A 17,454-nucleotide genomic window follows, 5' to 3' on the forward strand; every position below is an offset into this window, starting at 1 on the left:
CCAGTTTTTCTATAAAAAATAAAAAATTTCAAAAAAGGAAATTGTTAGTTAATTGATTAGTTAGCAGTGGAATTTGTGGGATTCGAACCTTAATAGATCCGAAAATGAATAAATGACGACGCAAATACGATTGACTCATTTATCTGATCAATAATTATGAATTTGACGAAAAAAAATGATGTGTCAGAAGTGGGATTCGAACCCACGCCCACATTCGTGGACCAGAACGCTCGCTACCCGTATTCGGGCAAGGTAGGATACCTTGAGTCTGGCGCCTTAGACCGCTCGGCCATCCTGACAACTGATTACTGATGAGCGTTCGGTTAATTATATTCATAAACACAGACAGATTTCCTAAACTGCACTTATTTATTCAATAAAGTTAGTGAGTAATGTTAAAAATTCGTGCTGTGATTGAACAGCAACTGTTTCTTAAAACTGAGCATTTAGAAAACAAATCGAAATCAAGCTATATTCAACACGATATGATTAGTTCCACAGTGTGTTGATAGATGGCAGCAACGATTGGTGCCGCGCGGGGATTTCAAATACTCTGGGAATATTTTGATAAGGCAGCTTGGAATGATTCGAAAAGGCAATAATCTTATAATAGAAATGCTTGAGTAACCATGTTTGATATCAAATCGATTGTGTGAAGTCACTTCAACCTTCGATAGGTCGAGGAAACATTTCTACCGCAACAACGACGCCGATCCGGGTCTCTGGTGGCCTCCAGTCAGATCGCTGACCCCCAGCCCAATAACAGAAGAGAGGGAACCAGCCCTAGATCAATTATTTAATTTTAGAACCGCCGCTCAGTCAGTTTTTTTCAGGCTGACGAACGACTACCCCGTCGAATCACGAATGCACCATAATCTCCGCCAGGAATTTGACCCACATTCTATCGGACCCGAACTTGAAACACAGACCCGGTCGTCTCTGATCAGGGTCTATATTTGTTGTTCACCTAGAACCCTTATTGTCTGCCACGTCAGGCTTGACACGGCATCGGTATATGATCGATCGTTGTGGTTGGAATCGTCGAACGACGGATGGGGATCTGGTGACTATTTGACTGCCAGGACTGGGTGAAATTTTTGTTGATAACTTCAAAACTAGGTAAATACTAAATAAACATTATTTCATGGCACAGAAATAATGAGGTCAACAAGGTAATGAGATAATGATAGCGAAACCGCGAGCGAGCCGGTGGAACTCTGCGCGGCGCCGGCCTCCAGAGTCACTGTACTGAGACAGAGTCACTGTTTACTGAAATTACGGAGGAATTAGTCACTCGTCGTGTCCTGTGACGTGAATAATAATTTATGTGGTGCGATTAAAAACGTTTTAATTCATTGACAAACGAGACGAGAACTGGTTTTTATAGGACACCAGACGATCAGTAAACACTGCACTGAGTCGTGTATTACACGGTATAGACAGTGACAGCACACAGCGCTATTGCACAGCGCTATAGTACTGCCACTGTGTGCTGACTCATTATATCAGGTATTGTGTCATTTTAGCTACTGCTGCTGTATCGGGGAGCAATTTCACACTGACTTATCTGTACACAGGTAATGTACACTGACTCCATGTTCACCCAATGACGTCATCAAATTACCTGCTGATATTTTCTTGAAACCACCACCGTTATGAAGTGTGATAGGGAGATAGTTAGGGGAGGGGACTGAGGTACGTGTGGCCCCGCCAACTGTTTTGATTCAGGTCTAATGTGATTTCAGTGATTGATTGGTCTGTGATGTGTTAGCAGGAGGAGGAGAGCGGACCAAGAGGGGACTGAGGAAAGAAGCGCGGGACCCGGTGGTCACAGTACTGCGCAGTTATGGATATCGACGCGCGTGAAATAGAGACGTTATCTTGTCGACGTAAAACAATCTACGCCAGTCACGGATTAAGTATCGGATTCTCTGTGATTCTCATTATCGGTAACATTTTACTGATTGTCGTGAAGACCTATCTGAATTTAGTTTACCTGGGTGTCGCGTGTGGCGCTGTAAGCATTCTATCTAGTTGTATTGATATATTAATCGCCTCGCGGAGACACGACGCTCAATGTCGCGTTTGTAGAATTCTCTATTACTGTTTAGAGATGTTCAGTATTTTAGGTTGCGCTGTTTTTACCGGATTCAGTTTCTCGTGGCACTATTTCGCTCGCGCGGACGGCACCGCGTCACGACTATCACTGGCGGATAAATCGTTTCGAGTCGGTGGTCGTCGCACGGAGAAACTAATCTTGCACTATTTAATTCTCGGCTGTTGTTGTTTGCTGTTTGTGTTGATAATGATTAAACTGTGTTGTATCGGTTCAATGGCGAAGGTCGAACGGAAGAACGCGATACGCATGCGCAACGCTTACGAACGAAGTTCCGGCGCTGGATCACGTGTTTATGATGAGAGAGTGAGCGCTCAGAGTCGGTGGAGTTCACAACCTGCCGATAGACTTATGCAGTATCATCAACCCCCCAGTACCGTGTCTTACCTACAGCCTACAGCGCCTCCTAGTGGAGGAGGGGAATATCCATCCTATAACCCGGTGTATGATCCTCAGTTACAGCGACGTCAAACAGATGAACATCCGCCATCTTACGAGGAAGCGATGAGTGTCATATGAACTCCTCACACCAAAATCTGTGAACGATTTTTGAAGTGAATTAAACTCAAACTAGAAACTAGTGTGTTATTGAATATATAAGTAAGTTTAATTGGATAAATCGTCACATTACTGAAGTCATCTCTATTTTTGAGACCCAATTTGTATTTCTAATTCGATTTCATGTATAAGTCATCTTTTAAATAAGTCGTCGACATCATCCCGACTCAATCGACTTCCATTTTCTAATCAAATCCTATCGATAACGAGAAGGTTGTGAAATCGGAGGAACTGGGACTCAGCAAAATAACAATATTATTCGCGCGCGCGAGTTTTAGTTTCTAGAATCGTAAACAGATGACCTCAGAAATTGGAGATATCTTCAAAATAAAACAGCACGAAATGACTTCAAATTGATGATCTATAGAATAATGGTTATATACGGGAGCTTCCAGAGAACATGTCTATTAAAAGACATTTTTCGAGTTTAAGTCATAACTAGTTTTCTCAGTTAAATGTGATTTTCGAGGTTGGAGTTTATTCCGAGTCGGAATTAACCTCGAAATTTTTTTTAAAGTAGATATGTCCCCAAGAGGCTTCCGTTGTTATAAATTGTTGAATCGAATTCTGTTTTATGTAATAAATTTCTATGTTTTTGCAATAAAACTATTTTTCACTGTTACGAATTAAGAAAACCTGTAACTGTACTGTTTGTAGTTGATTTTCAATTAAAAATGTCTCAGGTGAAAACTGTATTTCGGAATGAAATATTGATAATGTTTTGCGCTTTTTACAAAGGATGAATCCCAGAATGAAACTCGCTGTAACCTAGAATACGGTTTGTACTGTAGGTTTCGAAACCAGTAGTTGACATATGAAATGCGTGTATAATTGAAGATCTATGAACTTTTCAACTTTTTTTCATTTGCTCGGGTTGTAAATTATATGTTCAACTTTGCCGCTCGATAGTTCCTCGTTCCGATGCGTATATAGCCCTGAAGGCTTCGAAGTTAATTAGAGAGAACTTCAAACAACCACCATCTCATCTATCCTGATATCTAAAACCCGATCGATTCCTCTGAATCATCATTCCTCGTTTCAAAATACATATCTACCTGCATATTTAATTTCTGCATATTTGCATATTTTATTTCTCTTTTTCTGAAAGTTTCTAGATATTTCTCATTTTGACAGTTCAATGCCAACGCCTGTAACTGACATGTTGCGCAGAAACTTTAAACTGGGTTCAGTGACTCAAAGGTTCTTTCAAACATGCGCAATTTACAAATAGTGTGTAATTCCAAAAAGTGTCCTCAAATCTTAAAGACTGATTTTAAGTAGATTAATTGGCTATATTAGTAAAGGATCTACACCGGCCCTAAATCTAGGGGTCAGTTGGTTGCACAGACATGGCTGAGATTTAAGACCAGTCTAACACCATCTTAGTTCCTTAAAAAATCGAACAACCTTAGACCAACTTAAAGCTTCAATTCGCGTTTGCAATTCGACTCTGGGGTTAAAGTTAAACGCGGTTATAACGAGGTTCCGCTGTATATAGAACTATCGGTTATAGCGAACAGATTTTCTGGTCTCCTGAAGTTCGTTGTAACGAGGTTCCGCTGTATATAGAACTACCGGTTATAACGAGGTTCCGCTGTATATAGAACTATCGGTTATAACGAGGTTCCGCTGTATATAGAACTATCGGTTATAACGAGGTTCCGCTGTATATAGAACTATCGGTTATAACGAACAGATTTTCTGGTCTCCTGAAGTTCGTTGTAACGAGGTTCCGCTGTATATAGAACTATCGGTTATAACGAACAGATTTTCTGGAAGTTCGCTGTTGTTTTTTCCAAAATGCAAAAGTAATCATGTAACTAAAATTTGAACTGCCTAAATTTACCAATTTGTCGGGTCGAATTCCAAGCCTATTCATTTCACCCAAAACTCAAATATTTCTGAAAATATATCAATAGTTGAGAATTCAAAATTCTGAACTGACTGAATGAAATCGATAATTAGATTATATATGACGTCATCACTGTAGTTCTAGTAAATATTTCTTGCACTGAATTCGTGTGTGAAAAATATCTTCGTTTTATTAAATGAATTTGACGATCTTTTACTTCTAGCAAGTAACATGGAATCTAGATATATACTGTCATGATCGCAGTTCTGACATTTTGAACTTATTTTGATATTTGAAATTATTAACTTATAGTTGGAATTATTAACTTCATTTCAATTGAATTATAATTATGATAAAGCATCTTTTGGAATTAATATCATTGATATCAACAGTAAGTAATAGTATTATGGATGCAACCCTTCTTACTATCCTCACAGGCTTCTTACTATCCTCACACGGTTTTTTATACCTAGTTCCTGCATTGTGCCATCATCGCACAATGCAGGAACTAGGTATAAAAAACCGTGATCACGAACAAAGTCTTAAGATGTTCACTTTCCGTGTTAGAAGTCATTTATTTCGTCGTATAGTGTAAAATCCTTTTCACAGTCATATCATATCAAGTTGAAGTTTATTATTTAATTTTGCGTACAGTTACGGTAATAAAACTAACTGCAGATAGTGAAAATTTGTTTTAAATACAAGCGTTGGCTTTTCCAAAAATCCAAATGAAACCAACCCCGCAAGTTAAGTGCGGGGGTATTTTATACCCAAATATCACATGACCAAGTGTCACGTGATTTTAACTAGTGATTTTAGTGGAGGAAAGCTTAGGAATGATATCATGATTTTGCAGCTCAGAAACTGGCATCCCTTCAAAACCCTGGAATCTTTAATTACTGGACCATGTCCGGTTGTTTGTTCAAACTGTACTGATATCAACAGGTTAACAGTACTTGGACACAGCAGTTCATTTGAACTTTACCTGTGAGGATAGTAAGAAGGGTTGCATCCATAATACTATTACTTACTGTTGATATCAATGATATTAATTCCAAAAGATGCTTTATCATAATTATAATTCAATTGAAATGAAGTTAATAATTCCAACTATAAGTTAATAATTTCAAATATCAAAATAAGTTCAAAATGTCAGAACTGCGATCATGACAATACATATCACTAATTGAGCAACTGATCTGTCGGCGAAAAATATTACAAATATACACAAAATTGGTATCGGTTTCAAAATAATTGCAGCAGCGACGAAAAATATCTATTTCAAAGAATTCTCAGCGAATTTTCTGATTGGACGAACTGTTATTTGTGATCGCTTGTTATTCGACGAAAAGATATGCGAACTATAGTGAATGATTCGGTTCATTCTGTCGTGTTGATGCTGTTCGGTATGGATCGACTGAGAGCGCTGTTTATAGCGTCGCTGATCGTCTGGCGAGTTAACATCGCACACGCTGATCTGTCTGACTCTGTGACGGTCAGTTCGTCTTGTAGCAACACTTGGTACCCCGTCGATTCTACGTCCGGTTACATCGTTTCACCGAATTACTCGTCGTTAACGCACGGTGTTGAATGTCGTTGGTTCGTCAACAGCTCTTTACCGGGAACTTTCAACATCAAACTATACTACGACATCGAGCCGTCGATATTCTGTAGTGATAACTACCTTATCGTCGGTGAGTCCGATAACAGATTCTGCGGCGAAGGAAAACATGAAATCCGCCGTAACGATTCGATCTCGTTGATGTTTAGAAGTAACGTCGATGGTGCGCGGGGTAGTCGGGTTTATATCATATATCGTTTTGAACGAAACAATTTGAATTTGATTCACAACTGCAGATTCACAATGAACAGATTACAAACATCGACAGGATACAAATTTGCAATGTATTTATATCGTTGTAAATTATATTTGGAATGGATCGGGATCCCAGATGGTTTTGGTTTTGGTATGAATTTGACGTTTACACAGATAGATTTCGGATTATTTCCTGGCGCTGATTCAGTGACAACTGTTCAAATTTACGACGGATGGAACACCAGTGAACCTATAGCTGTTATACCAGAACAAACCGGACATCCACCATCATCATTTTATACTAAAACCAACAAAGCCATTATTTACTTAAATGATCGATCGTCTGTTAAATCACAACTATCAGTTCAGATGTATAGAATATCTGATTGGAACGTCTTTAATCCGTTAATTCAACTCTCTAATAACGAATCTGGAGTGCTCATTCCTGGTGTCAACAGTTTACACGTAATAACTCGATCAAAACACTTACACTGCTGGTCTATCAAAGTGCAGGTGTTACAGTACGTCGTCTTCAACTGGACACGTGATCTCAGCACATCCGGTGACGTCATCGGTGTTTATAAACTAGAAGGGTTACGCGTTGTAGGAACTGGTATTTTACTCGGTTACAACTACCTGGAATCACTGAGTGTTAAATCTGACGGCTTTCTCGTCATACTGTGCGTTTTAATAAGACCAGATGTTTTACAATCGAATGTAAAAATTGATTATGAAGTGATATCTATTTCTATAAGAGACGTACAAGTTCACAAACCCTGGGTGAGTAAAAATAATTACTCAACTTCATCGGATAATGGACATTTTGTGAACCTTTCGTGATTTTCAAAAACCTTTTTAAACATTAAATCTCTCATTCGAAAATGGTGAACACTTCGTTTTTACAAAAAAAAAATCATTTTTGAAAATAAGGAAAATAACATTCTGTTAATGGACAATTGTTCATATTTTGTAGATACTTGGCATTGATGGCGGTATTGGAAGTTTGACTCCTGGAAATCTGTTCCAGAAGACAACGATGGCAGCATTGATGTATCGTATAAACACATTAGAATTTAAACACAAAGTTGATATCTATAATCGTGGAATCAAACTAAAAGTCTTATCAGAGACGTGCGAGAGAGCTGGTTTTTATATATATGATGGTGGTAATTTTACAGCTAGACGCTATGGTCCGTATTGTCCTGGTGACGAATACGGTCGTGACGTCTTCGGTCTGGTTACATCAGGAGGACCGGTTACTGTAGTAGGATACGCTTATAACTGGGAGAATTGGGTCCCAGTGCGAAGAACGCCACTCGAATCATTGATAGAATATTCGGCAGCAGCTCTCAGATTCAATCCTACTGACTGTGACGGGTATGTTCTACAGGAAGGAGAAAATCAGATCAATATGACGTCAAACTGTCTGGTGATTACACCTGAAAACCGGCGCCTTCCTTTAGAAAACATTTATATATTATCAGAATATGAATATCAAATGGTGACATGTTTTTATGCACAATTCGGGCAGTGTGGCAGCAAAATGAGTTTATCAAATCAGTTTCTCGGTGAGAGATCCGTATTAAACACATTGCAGCCCTTCAACAAATATGGATCCAGGGATAATGAATTCATAGTTACACTACGTCGTAAATGTCAAGTAGAAAAAAAACCTACACCATTTGCTCCTCATTTTTCTTCATTATACCCACAGAGGGATGAATGTGGAATCTTATTACCAGCGAACAAGCTAACGGCTTTGTATGCTTCGGGATATTCTTATTACAGCTTTGAAAACCCGATAGAAAATAATCGAATTCAATATTACAGATTTATCATCAAATCTATCGATACTTTACCATGCAGTAAATTATCTAGGTTAGATAAAGATGAAGTTCTTTTCAAGGAACGAATACATGACGTTAAGAGTATCGAGATCATTTCAGGAGGCTACAATATATTTCGTAGAGTTACTCGTGTTCCTAATAGCGAAACCGAACATCAAACTGAAATATGCGGAGCTAATGCTAAACGTGGAATTATATTTTATAGTTTAATGGACAACGAATTGTATTTTGAGATAAAAAGTGTTCACTTACATTACCGAATACAATACAAATTAGTAGAAGAGTCGTTACAAATAAAAAAATTTGATAAAATCCATTGTAAATCAGGATTTCTAGATTCAGGAATTTCCTGCGTCAAATACATCAGAGATGAACGTCTGAATTGGGAGAACGCTGAAATGTACTGTCGACAGAAATACGGAGGACATCTTCTCAGTATCAACTCTGAACAGGAAATGATTTCTGTAAAAAGATTATTCGCCACAAAACTGCTTAGAAAGGGATATACCCAGGAGGCGCTTATAATGATGATCGGGCTAAAATTCAAGGTAACTTCCAAAAGTAAGAAAAAAGGACAAATGGAGTAAAATTTAACGCGGATTTGAATCAAAATACTCCCAAAATTGATGCATTCCTAAACAGAATCAATGCAAACAATATTGAAAAGATAATGGATGACAATGAACTGCATAATGATTCAGTTTTTCAGATTTTCAGTTTAATTCATAATTGAATTCATGTTATTGAATTAATGGTGATTTTTGTTAAAGAATACAAAATGCTAAAATCGAATTTTATCTTTAAACAGAATAATGGTTATTACACGTGGACTGATGGGAAACCAATGAGCTACACGGAGTGGTTTAATCCAGCTATGGTAAACGACACGATACCAGAAGTTATTCAAGGATGGATATCTCCACTACGAAAACAGCCGATAAATGACGTCAATATGCCGTGTACGGCGATGATTCTGAATAATCCACGAGGATCAGCGAACTGGGTTCGATTCCCGTGTCTCATCGAGGAGACTCGAACAACTTTCATTTGTGAATCGGATAGAATTGACGTCGATTCAGAACGCGTGGATAATTCGACAATTAGAAATCAAAATAAAACGACCATCCTAGAAATAACTGATACTAATAACGATATTGTATTTCTCACTGGAAATAAAAGTGTTCTAAATTCCGATACAACCAATAACTCGACTTGTAAAAAAGGTTGGCAAAATGTGGGTGGAAAATGTTGTCAAATGCTCACAGATTGGAACAACAATCGAGGTTTGGATATTCGAAGTGCTACGAAAATGTGTCGTGACCTTCACGCTGAAATAGGCATTGTAGCTAATCATGTGGAAAATGAAATAAAAGCATTAATTGACGAGTTTAGTTTTAAACACCAATATGGCGCTATACTGACTGTGGATTCTAGGAAAATGTTTCAAGTGATCGAACCAGTTTTGACAAGGGACGAAATCACTTTTATCGAGTCGTTGAAATGGTCGATAAAACCGTGGAATAAACAGAAAAACAACGTTCATTCTGTGCTATGTTCCTATAATGAAACTGGTGAAGAGTTGGCTTCTATAAGCGGTTGTGAATCGTGGCAGTTTAAATGTAATGATCAAAGATGTATCAGCGACCATCGCGTATGTGATACCAGAAACGACTGTCAACACGGTGAAGATGAACTCAATTGTTCGGGTTCAAACTTACAGAGTCAGTTCCACTGTTCAGATGGACGGGTTATATCAGTGAGTAATTTATGTGATTTCATAAAGGATTGTGTCGATGGCTCGGATGAGAACTCGTGTTTTCATCCCCCGTGTTTGCCCCAACAATTCCGCTGTACCAGTGGTCAATGTGTCGATAGATCGTACCGATGTGATGGAATCCTTAACTGTAAGGACGGCTCCGACGAGAGGACATGCGATCCAGAACTTTGCAACGGGTTTCTGTGTAAGAATGATGAATGTATCAGTTCTCTATTGTATCGGGATGGTGTTGTAGATTGTAGCGGAAGCCTCGAAGAAGATGAACTTTTAACATCGAATGTTACAGTGAATACTACAGTTCACTGTAATGATGAGAACTACTGTACGACTAACTTCACAAACTTATGTAAGAAATCTGATGAACAAAGATGTTCTTTCGATTCTCCTCATTGTTATTCTAGACGTCATAGATGTATTTTAGAAAGGATGCCGATTGGTTACCCGGTATGTAGAAGGCTCGAACATATACAAGATTGTACCGATTTTAAATGTCCAGCTGGTACTGTAAAATGTCCAGCATCTTACTGTATACCGATAGGACAGGTGTGCGATGGTCGATCCGATTGTCCTAATTCAGAAGACGAGCGAAACTGCGAGACTTTGTCGTGTCCCGGCATGTTCAAATGTGGCCAGGAAAATCGATGTATTCCACAATCTGAAGTTTGTGATGGTGTTGTGGATTGTAAACATACTACTGACGACGAGTCTTACTGTAACATCACGTGTCCTGAGTATTGTAAATGTCAAGGCTATTTAATTGATTGCGATGATGCTGGTTTAGTAGAAATAACTGATCTTTTCTCGGCATCAACTCGAGTTCTTATTTTATCAGAAAACCGAGTAGTATTCAATGAGTCCACGTTTTCTTCTTACCTCTATCTACATTTCCTCAATATTTCACGTAACAATTTGTCTTATATTGTTCCAAACTCGTTCTCAAACCTACATAATCTACATACATTAGATCTAGCTTATAACCGCATGACATCATTGATCGCGAATACATTCGCCGGTTTGTTTAGTTTGAAAATGCTCTTGATTTTTGGAAATCCAATTAGATATTTAGAAGAAGGCAGTTTTCAAGGTTTAAAGTCTATAATCGATCTCGATCTTCACGGACTTTTCTTGTTGTTGCTTGGTGGAAATGTGTTCAGTGGTTTATCCGTATTAGAGTCGTTGAATGTCAGCAATAACAGAATCAGTTATATTTCACCAAACGCATTTTCCGGGTTAACAAAACTGAGAAATCTGGATCTTACCAAAAATTCAAAAGTCATATCCGTAGTTAGAACCGTTTTTGAGAGTCTAACATTACTGAGTTCTTTGGCTTCTGACGCGTACAAATTTTGTTGCATGGTTCCGAGTGTTGACCAGTGTCTCCCGGAAGCCGACCAATTTTCATCCTGTTCCGACCTGATGGGTAACACTGTTCTTAGAGCAATCATTTGGGTGATCGCTTCATTCAGCTTTTTTGCGAACAGCATTGTCATTTTACTTCGCATTCAAGCGTTTCGAATTTCAACCTCTGAATCACGTAACACATCCTCTGATATCCTCATCATTAATATTGCAACCTGCGATTTTCTGATGTCGATTTATCTGTTTCTGATCGCAGGAGCCGATTACGTCTATAAAGGGGTTTATTTCTTAAATTCTGAAAGTTGGACAGGTAGTTCTCTGTGTCGATTCGCAGGGATTATAGTGACTCTTTCGTGCGAGGGATCTTTGACTTTTCTCCTCATTCTTACGCGTCAAAGATACTCGAATATCGTCAATCCATTTTCAGGAAGCCCAATTTTATCTTCGAATTCTGTATCCGGTATTTGCTGTTTAAGTTGGATCATTTTGGGCACCATTTCGATGCTACCACTATCGTCATCTTCTTATTTCGGAAATAACTTTTACGGCACAACCGGTGTTTGTTTACCTATGAACTTACTAACCATCAATGTCCACGCCTGGCAATATTCATTCGCTATATTTGCCGTGTTTAACTCGGTCGTTCTTGCTACAATAATGATGACGTATGCACAGATGTATAGACTCGTATCTGGAAGCAGGTCCGGTTCGGGTAGAGCTGATCCTACCGAATTGGTTCTGGCGCGTAGGAGTTTAGTGATAAATCTGTGTAATTTATTTTGCTGGTTACCGATAATTATCGTTCAGTTTTGCGCTGTATTGCGAGTAGAAATACCGAACCAAGTGGCGGCTTGGTTGGCGGTACTTTTCCTACCGATCAACTCGTCACTGAATCCACTTCTTTACACCATCCTCACTATTGATGTTAAATCAATTCGGGCAAGAAATAAACGGGTTTGGAAAACTCGCTGAAACATTTGAAACAACTTCAACTTTATCACAAATTATCCGATCTATTTCAATGAGGCACTGGTCACCTGAACTATGTAGTGCTATAGATACACACTAGGGGCGCTGTATATCGCTGTATAATATAAGCATCTAATTTAAATATGTTGATTATAGTGAAATAATCGCTCAGTGAGTACTGTTGATTATTCACATAATTTAATCTCCTGATGCAAGTGAAAAATTGTTTGTAAACTTTTCTTGTAAGGGTAGGAAATTAGGTTAGAGTTCCGCCAACCTCTGTATCTGATTGTATCACGCTGACACCTAGTGTTAAGTGGAAGAACTAATTGATGTAATTCAATGCGGAGTTTAGTTTTAAATTTCATTTTAATTGATTGTACATTGTCGTATGATTCACCAGTGTTGTTTTATTATATCAATAAAAATCAATTCCACATTAAACATTTCTCTGTTTTTATCTACCAAAGCAAAATAATTATTTTCCATTCATGAACGTTTCCCGGGGGGCAATCGTTTTCACCCAAATCTGATCAATTTATTGCAATAAGTTATCAAGTCCTATCAACTTTCCCTAAGTAACTAAAGCTATGAAACATAATTTGTAGAGATTTATCGATTTCTGTATGAACAGTGATTCGAATTATCAATTGAGTCGCAATCGCATTATCTAAAATGTTTGAAATGGTTTGAAGATATTATGTGTCGCTTCTCCTTTGAAAGAGAAGCTTCTAAATATCTTTAAGTGTAAATCCTCGATTGAATCATCCACCATGTTGAATGAGCCATACTCAACTTGGGAGGGCTAGTTCTATTGTCTGTTCTGCTACGCCGGTACGCCGCACGGTAAGGATTGCAATATCAAATCATTAATAATCAAAAACCGATTAAAATTGACGATTGACAAAACGCTATGGATCCGTGTTTTGTAGAGATAATCCCAGAATAATAACGATAATACGATTAACTATATTCTAATAGTTTAGAAACGTCGAATAAACTCTACTTTAGCTCCAGTTACATTTTTGAACTGTTCTCGTTATTATTGTGTGATTCTCTACCGATGAAAATTATTATCTGCGGGATTTTTCTTCCAATTTGCAAATTAACCACTGTTTCCACGATTTTGAAGACAATTCTTTAGTCCGAAAACCACCAAAAAAAATTTATATCAGGAAAACACAGGAAAATATTCCAAAAAAGATATTGAGCTGAAAACGATATTTCAGTTTGTATGGAACGTATTTCGACAAATTGCGCTTCAATTAAACCGACCTCATAACGACCTAATTTTACAGTGAAAAGACGAAATGTCACACGGCGCTGAGAGGAAGCAAAATAACAAACAGCGAATCACGAATTCGGAGATAATTTTGTAATTATCCATGGCAAACTATGACGAGCAGAATTGCGCTATTTGTCCTCGAAATGAGAAAAATGTTTCGTAATATTTTGTTCGTAGAAACTCAATACTAGTTACTGCGTCAGTAGTTCATGCGCTGTGTATTAATATCGGGTGTCGATTCTACTCATCGGTTACGGGTTTATTTTCATCAATTTTCATTTGCAGTTTTATCATGGAATTAAGATCGAGTTTTCTACTTCGAATTTTTGTCATCGCACTGACAGCCATTTCGGTAAGAATCGATATAGAATTCGTTTCAAAATCTCAATTTCAGATTGAGCTGAATAGCCCAGGTATCCTAGCGTCTGCAGGCCCACGTATCCTAGCGTCTGCAGGCCCACGTATCCTAGCGTCTGCAGGCCCAGGTATCCTAGCGTCTGCAGGCCCAGGTATCCTAGTGTCTGCAGGCCCAGGTATCCTAGCGTCTGCAGGCCCAGGTATCCTAGTGTCTGCAGGCCCAGGTATCCTAGTGTCTGCAGGCCCAGGTATTCTAGCTAACCGAGTCAAATTGTTTAAGTTCTTGTTTGTTTCAGTCTGTCTTTACTGCCACTTTCTCTCAAGCCTCCAAGAGTGACATTGACACGTCATCAACAGTACACAAACGTTACTATGACGAAAGCATTTGTAAAGTAGGTCATCACAGATATGAAATAATCTTAATAGAAAATCTCATCATATCTTTGAAACCTCTGAACTCGATAGATCAATATGCGTCCTATTGTAAGACACGCCATCTGGTGGGATAGCTAGTGAATTATTTTTCTATTTTGTAGCGAGTATTTTGTCCTGCTGGTTACAGCTGCCACACTATGAATGTCTTTGATCTATATCCGTGTCCACCAGGACAATACTGTAAACCAATTCATATTGGAATATGCAAATCAGGTAATACCGTGGTTATAGAGGAATCTACCAGGACGGTCCACTAGGTGTCGCTTACAGTTACACCAACAACAGGTGTCGCTAGTAGTTACTCTTCTAGGTTTCAATTAAAATCAAATCAAATTTTCTTCTCCTTTGTAAATCGTTTATCATTGTTAACAGCGACAGTGAATGTTTTTCGAGGTTCTTTTGATTACAGCAAATAGTTTTGAAAGTCAGGAATTTGGAAATGAACTGACTTTTGTAAAACTGACTGTCTGGTGCCAGTTACGTGGATGATTGACTTTTTTTCTCAATTATTTTGATAGGAATGAAAAAGGGCAAATGTCCGTCAGTCGATGTGAATACACACGTGATCTGTCACGCTGATTGGTGCACTTACGACTCCGATTGCCGTGGGATCGAGAAATGTTGCTCTCGTGGTTGTGGCAGATCGTGCATGAAGCCCGTTAGTGCCGCAACAGGCATTCGACAATATTTTCACCTAAAATAATTCATTCATATGATTTTTGACATCTGGAAATAAAAGCTAAATCGAGTTTAATTATTTCAATTCTGATCCTGATTCCTCTGTGGATAAAATCCTGATTTCAATGTGGATAAAATGCCGTTAAGGATAAACTGATTCCACATCATTTAACTTCTGCAAATTAATAAATTAACAAAATTCATTCAACGATTAACAAAATTTGTTGTAATTCATTTCATGTCTTTATGGTGATAATTTTTTGGATTTTGTGCCCGCCGTTGAGTCACGATTGGACTGGTTTCCGTGATCTGTCCGAGAATTCGTATCATATATTGAATAATTGCCAAACACTTTGGTTTCAATTCCGCGTTAAACATTGGTATTCTAAAAATACATTCATTACAAAGTAAAATTTGATGTATTTATTGTGTATGGTTTTATACGTCACATGATGTCATAGGGGGAATTCATAGAGACGCAGGAATCTTTTCGAATATATAGAAAGAGATGTCACGTGTCAATGTCATTTACCCCGTAATGTTGCGCAATAAGATTGAATTTGAATTTGCATTTGTATCTTACCGATACGATAAGCTTTCCATTTTTCTGCAAATTTTGCTCTCCAAAACTCAGAATACGTTCATTTGATGAATAAATTCTGGTTATGAACAAAATATAAGATGTTCTGCTTCATTGATGTATCGTTTGTTGGATTTAGACGCTGAAATCACCACGAGCTCTTCACTTGAAGTTGAAAGGTAGATGATTTTTGCTGCCATAGGAATTGCAGTACAGAATATTTTGGGGTCTCCGGCGCATTTAATCGCGATTTTGAGTGGTGAAACGTTATCAACTGGCCTCCAGAAAATATTAAAAATATAGGATGTTTTGAACAATTTAAAACAGATTTCATCGAAATCCTTTAGATATTTTAGGAGTTACAGCAGTTTTAAATCGAAGTGTCTGTGTGGGAGTTTCCACCCTTTTCTTTTCATCCAGTCATCCAGTATCCCTGCTGTGATTCATTTAGACCACAAATGCATGACTTTTCACAAATAAGAAATGCAATATCCAGGATTTCCATAGACATTTCTATCAAAGGCTTGGATAGGTGATATTCAACTTTGCAAGTGGCCACATTCCACTGCAGATCGACTTTGGAAAACAAAATTCTGAAAATGTTTAATCCAATGAACCCGAAATGATAACACAATTTTAAACGTAGTCAGATGGCGCTGTATAAAATACTATTATTTAAAAGTGAATAAAATCACGGGTTTTCTGATATTTTGAACTCCTCGTGATTTGAACTGGAAATCAGAAGTGTTTTTAATTTTTCAGGGATTTGAACCTGTGTTCCATGTTTGAACTGTTTATCTTGTAAATTAAATAAACTCATCTCCTTCAAATTAAATACATAAAAACATCCAATAATAAATTTTCTTTGACAAAAAATGTGGAACTTTGGATTTTGTGTTTCACACTCAACGCTACAGAATAAATTCGATGACTTCCGATACAGATTCAATGACCTTCAGTAGAAAATGAGAAACATCTCGTGAAATGTGTCAAAATGTCCACGTGACGCGTGGGTCCCATCGAAACCGGTTTCATCTAGTTTACATTACGCATATTTCGTACCAATTAGCCAATCATCGACGAGTATGACTAATTATGCGTCCAATCATTAATGAGGATGTTTTGGAAGGTGGACCTGGTTTTAGCGGCAAACTCAATTATTCAATTTTCAAATTAAATCATTTTGCTATTAGAGATGTGTGATTTATACCGATATATACTTCATGCAGTTCAGAATGGATTGATATCTTCACTAGAGTCACCGTGCAGTTTATAGAGCGAAGATGGATTATGACCAGTGACCCCAATAGTTAGATAATATGAAATATGAAGCTTCATTGTGTTCGACAATTCTTGTCGTTCGCGCAGATTACTACATCTGGGTGTCTTGTATATGTTCGCACCTGGAGGTTATCGCGATGGTGTATGGTTTACCAGTCTGGACAGAGGTGCTCAAACTGTCTCCCGTAAACAATTAGACACCTCTTGTGAACATATTAGGATTTATTCTAAATGTTATCGCGCTGAAACGAAAGATAAACCGTTCTCAAAAACTGAGCCGTTACTGGAAATTCAATGGAATTTGAATTGTCTTCTTGTTCAGGATTTATTTGGAATGAAATCGCGCTCAAACTAGTTCCGGATTGATATAAACTGTGCTCAATAAACTGAACTGTCATAAAAAACACAAGGATTCAAATTGACTCTAGGATTATCATTGGATTCATACATTACACACACAGGATTGGATAAACTGTCAGTTAGAAAAAACATTAACAGCTGAAATTATGTTTTATAGGTTTAGTTAGTTATTAGGAACTTACTC

General features: G+C 37.9%; 2 protein-coding genes and 1 non-coding gene across 5 annotated transcripts; 2 read left to right on the plus strand and 1 right to left on the minus strand.

Annotated features, from left to right (window-relative positions):
- Nucleotides 1–181: 181 nt before the first annotated feature.
- On the minus strand, nucleotides 182–299 carry Trnal-caa (transfer RNA leucine (anticodon CAA)). Its single transcript has 2 exons — nucleotides 262–299; nucleotides 182–227 (listed from the first exon to the last, which is right to left on the minus strand). It is a non-coding gene; the product is annotated as a tRNA-Leu (tRNA).
- A 696-nt stretch (nucleotides 300–995) lies between these two features.
- LOC141914558 (uncharacterized) lies at nucleotides 996–3,293 on the plus strand. Of its 3 annotated transcripts, XM_074805785.1 has the most exons (3): nucleotides 996–1,119; nucleotides 1,527–1,577; nucleotides 1,746–3,293. In XM_074805785.1, exon 3 carries the CDS (start codon nucleotides 1,847–1,849, stop codon nucleotides 2,633–2,635), a length of 789 nt encoding a protein of 262 aa, XP_074661886.1. In that variant the 5' UTR covers nucleotides 996–1,119; nucleotides 1,527–1,577; nucleotides 1,746–1,846; the 3' UTR covers nucleotides 2,636–3,293. The 3 variants fall into 3 exon arrangements, with proteins under 3 accessions (XP_074661886.1, XP_074661885.1, XP_074661887.1); XM_074805784.1 differs by lacking the exon at nucleotides 996–1,119 and having other exon boundaries at nucleotides 1,221–1,577; XM_074805786.1 differs by lacking the exons at nucleotides 996–1,119; nucleotides 1,527–1,577 and adding an exon at nucleotides 1,221–1,509.
- A 10,503-nt stretch (nucleotides 3,294–13,796) lies between these two features.
- LOC141914565 (anosmin-1-like) lies at nucleotides 13,797–15,074 on the plus strand. The gene is made up of 4 exons (XM_074805797.1): nucleotides 13,797–13,931; nucleotides 14,233–14,328; nucleotides 14,473–14,584; nucleotides 14,890–15,074. The coding sequence occupies exons 1-4, from the start codon at nucleotides 13,872–13,874 to the stop codon at nucleotides 15,072–15,074; spliced, it is 453 nt and encodes a 150-aa protein (XP_074661898.1). The 5' UTR covers nucleotides 13,797–13,871.
- The last annotated feature ends 2,380 nt before the right edge of the window (nucleotides 15,075–17,454 follow it).

Source organism: Tubulanus polymorphus, unplaced genomic scaffold (assembly GCF_964204645.1).
Source record: "Tubulanus polymorphus unplaced genomic scaffold, tnTubPoly1.2 scaffold_43, whole genome shotgun sequence".
Classification (NCBI taxonomy): domain Eukaryota; kingdom Metazoa; phylum Nemertea; class Palaeonemertea; order Tubulaniformes; family Tubulanidae; genus Tubulanus; species Tubulanus polymorphus.

Coding starts and splice junctions, on each gene's coding strand:
- LOC141914558 (XM_074805785.1), top strand. CDS start 1,847: ATGGATATCGACGCGCGTGAAATAGAGACGTTATCTTGTCGACGTAAA.
- LOC141914565 (XM_074805797.1), top strand. CDS start 13,872: ATGGAATTAAGATCGAGTTTTCTACTTCGAATTTTTGTCATCGCACTG. Junction 14,329..14,472: donor ATGACGAAAGCATTTGTAAA/GTAGGTCATCAC, acceptor TCTATTTTGTAG/CGAGTATTTTGTCCTGCTGG. Junction 14,585..14,889: donor TATTGGAATATGCAAATCAG/GTAATACCGTGG, acceptor TTATTTTGATAG/GAATGAAAAAGGGCAAATGT.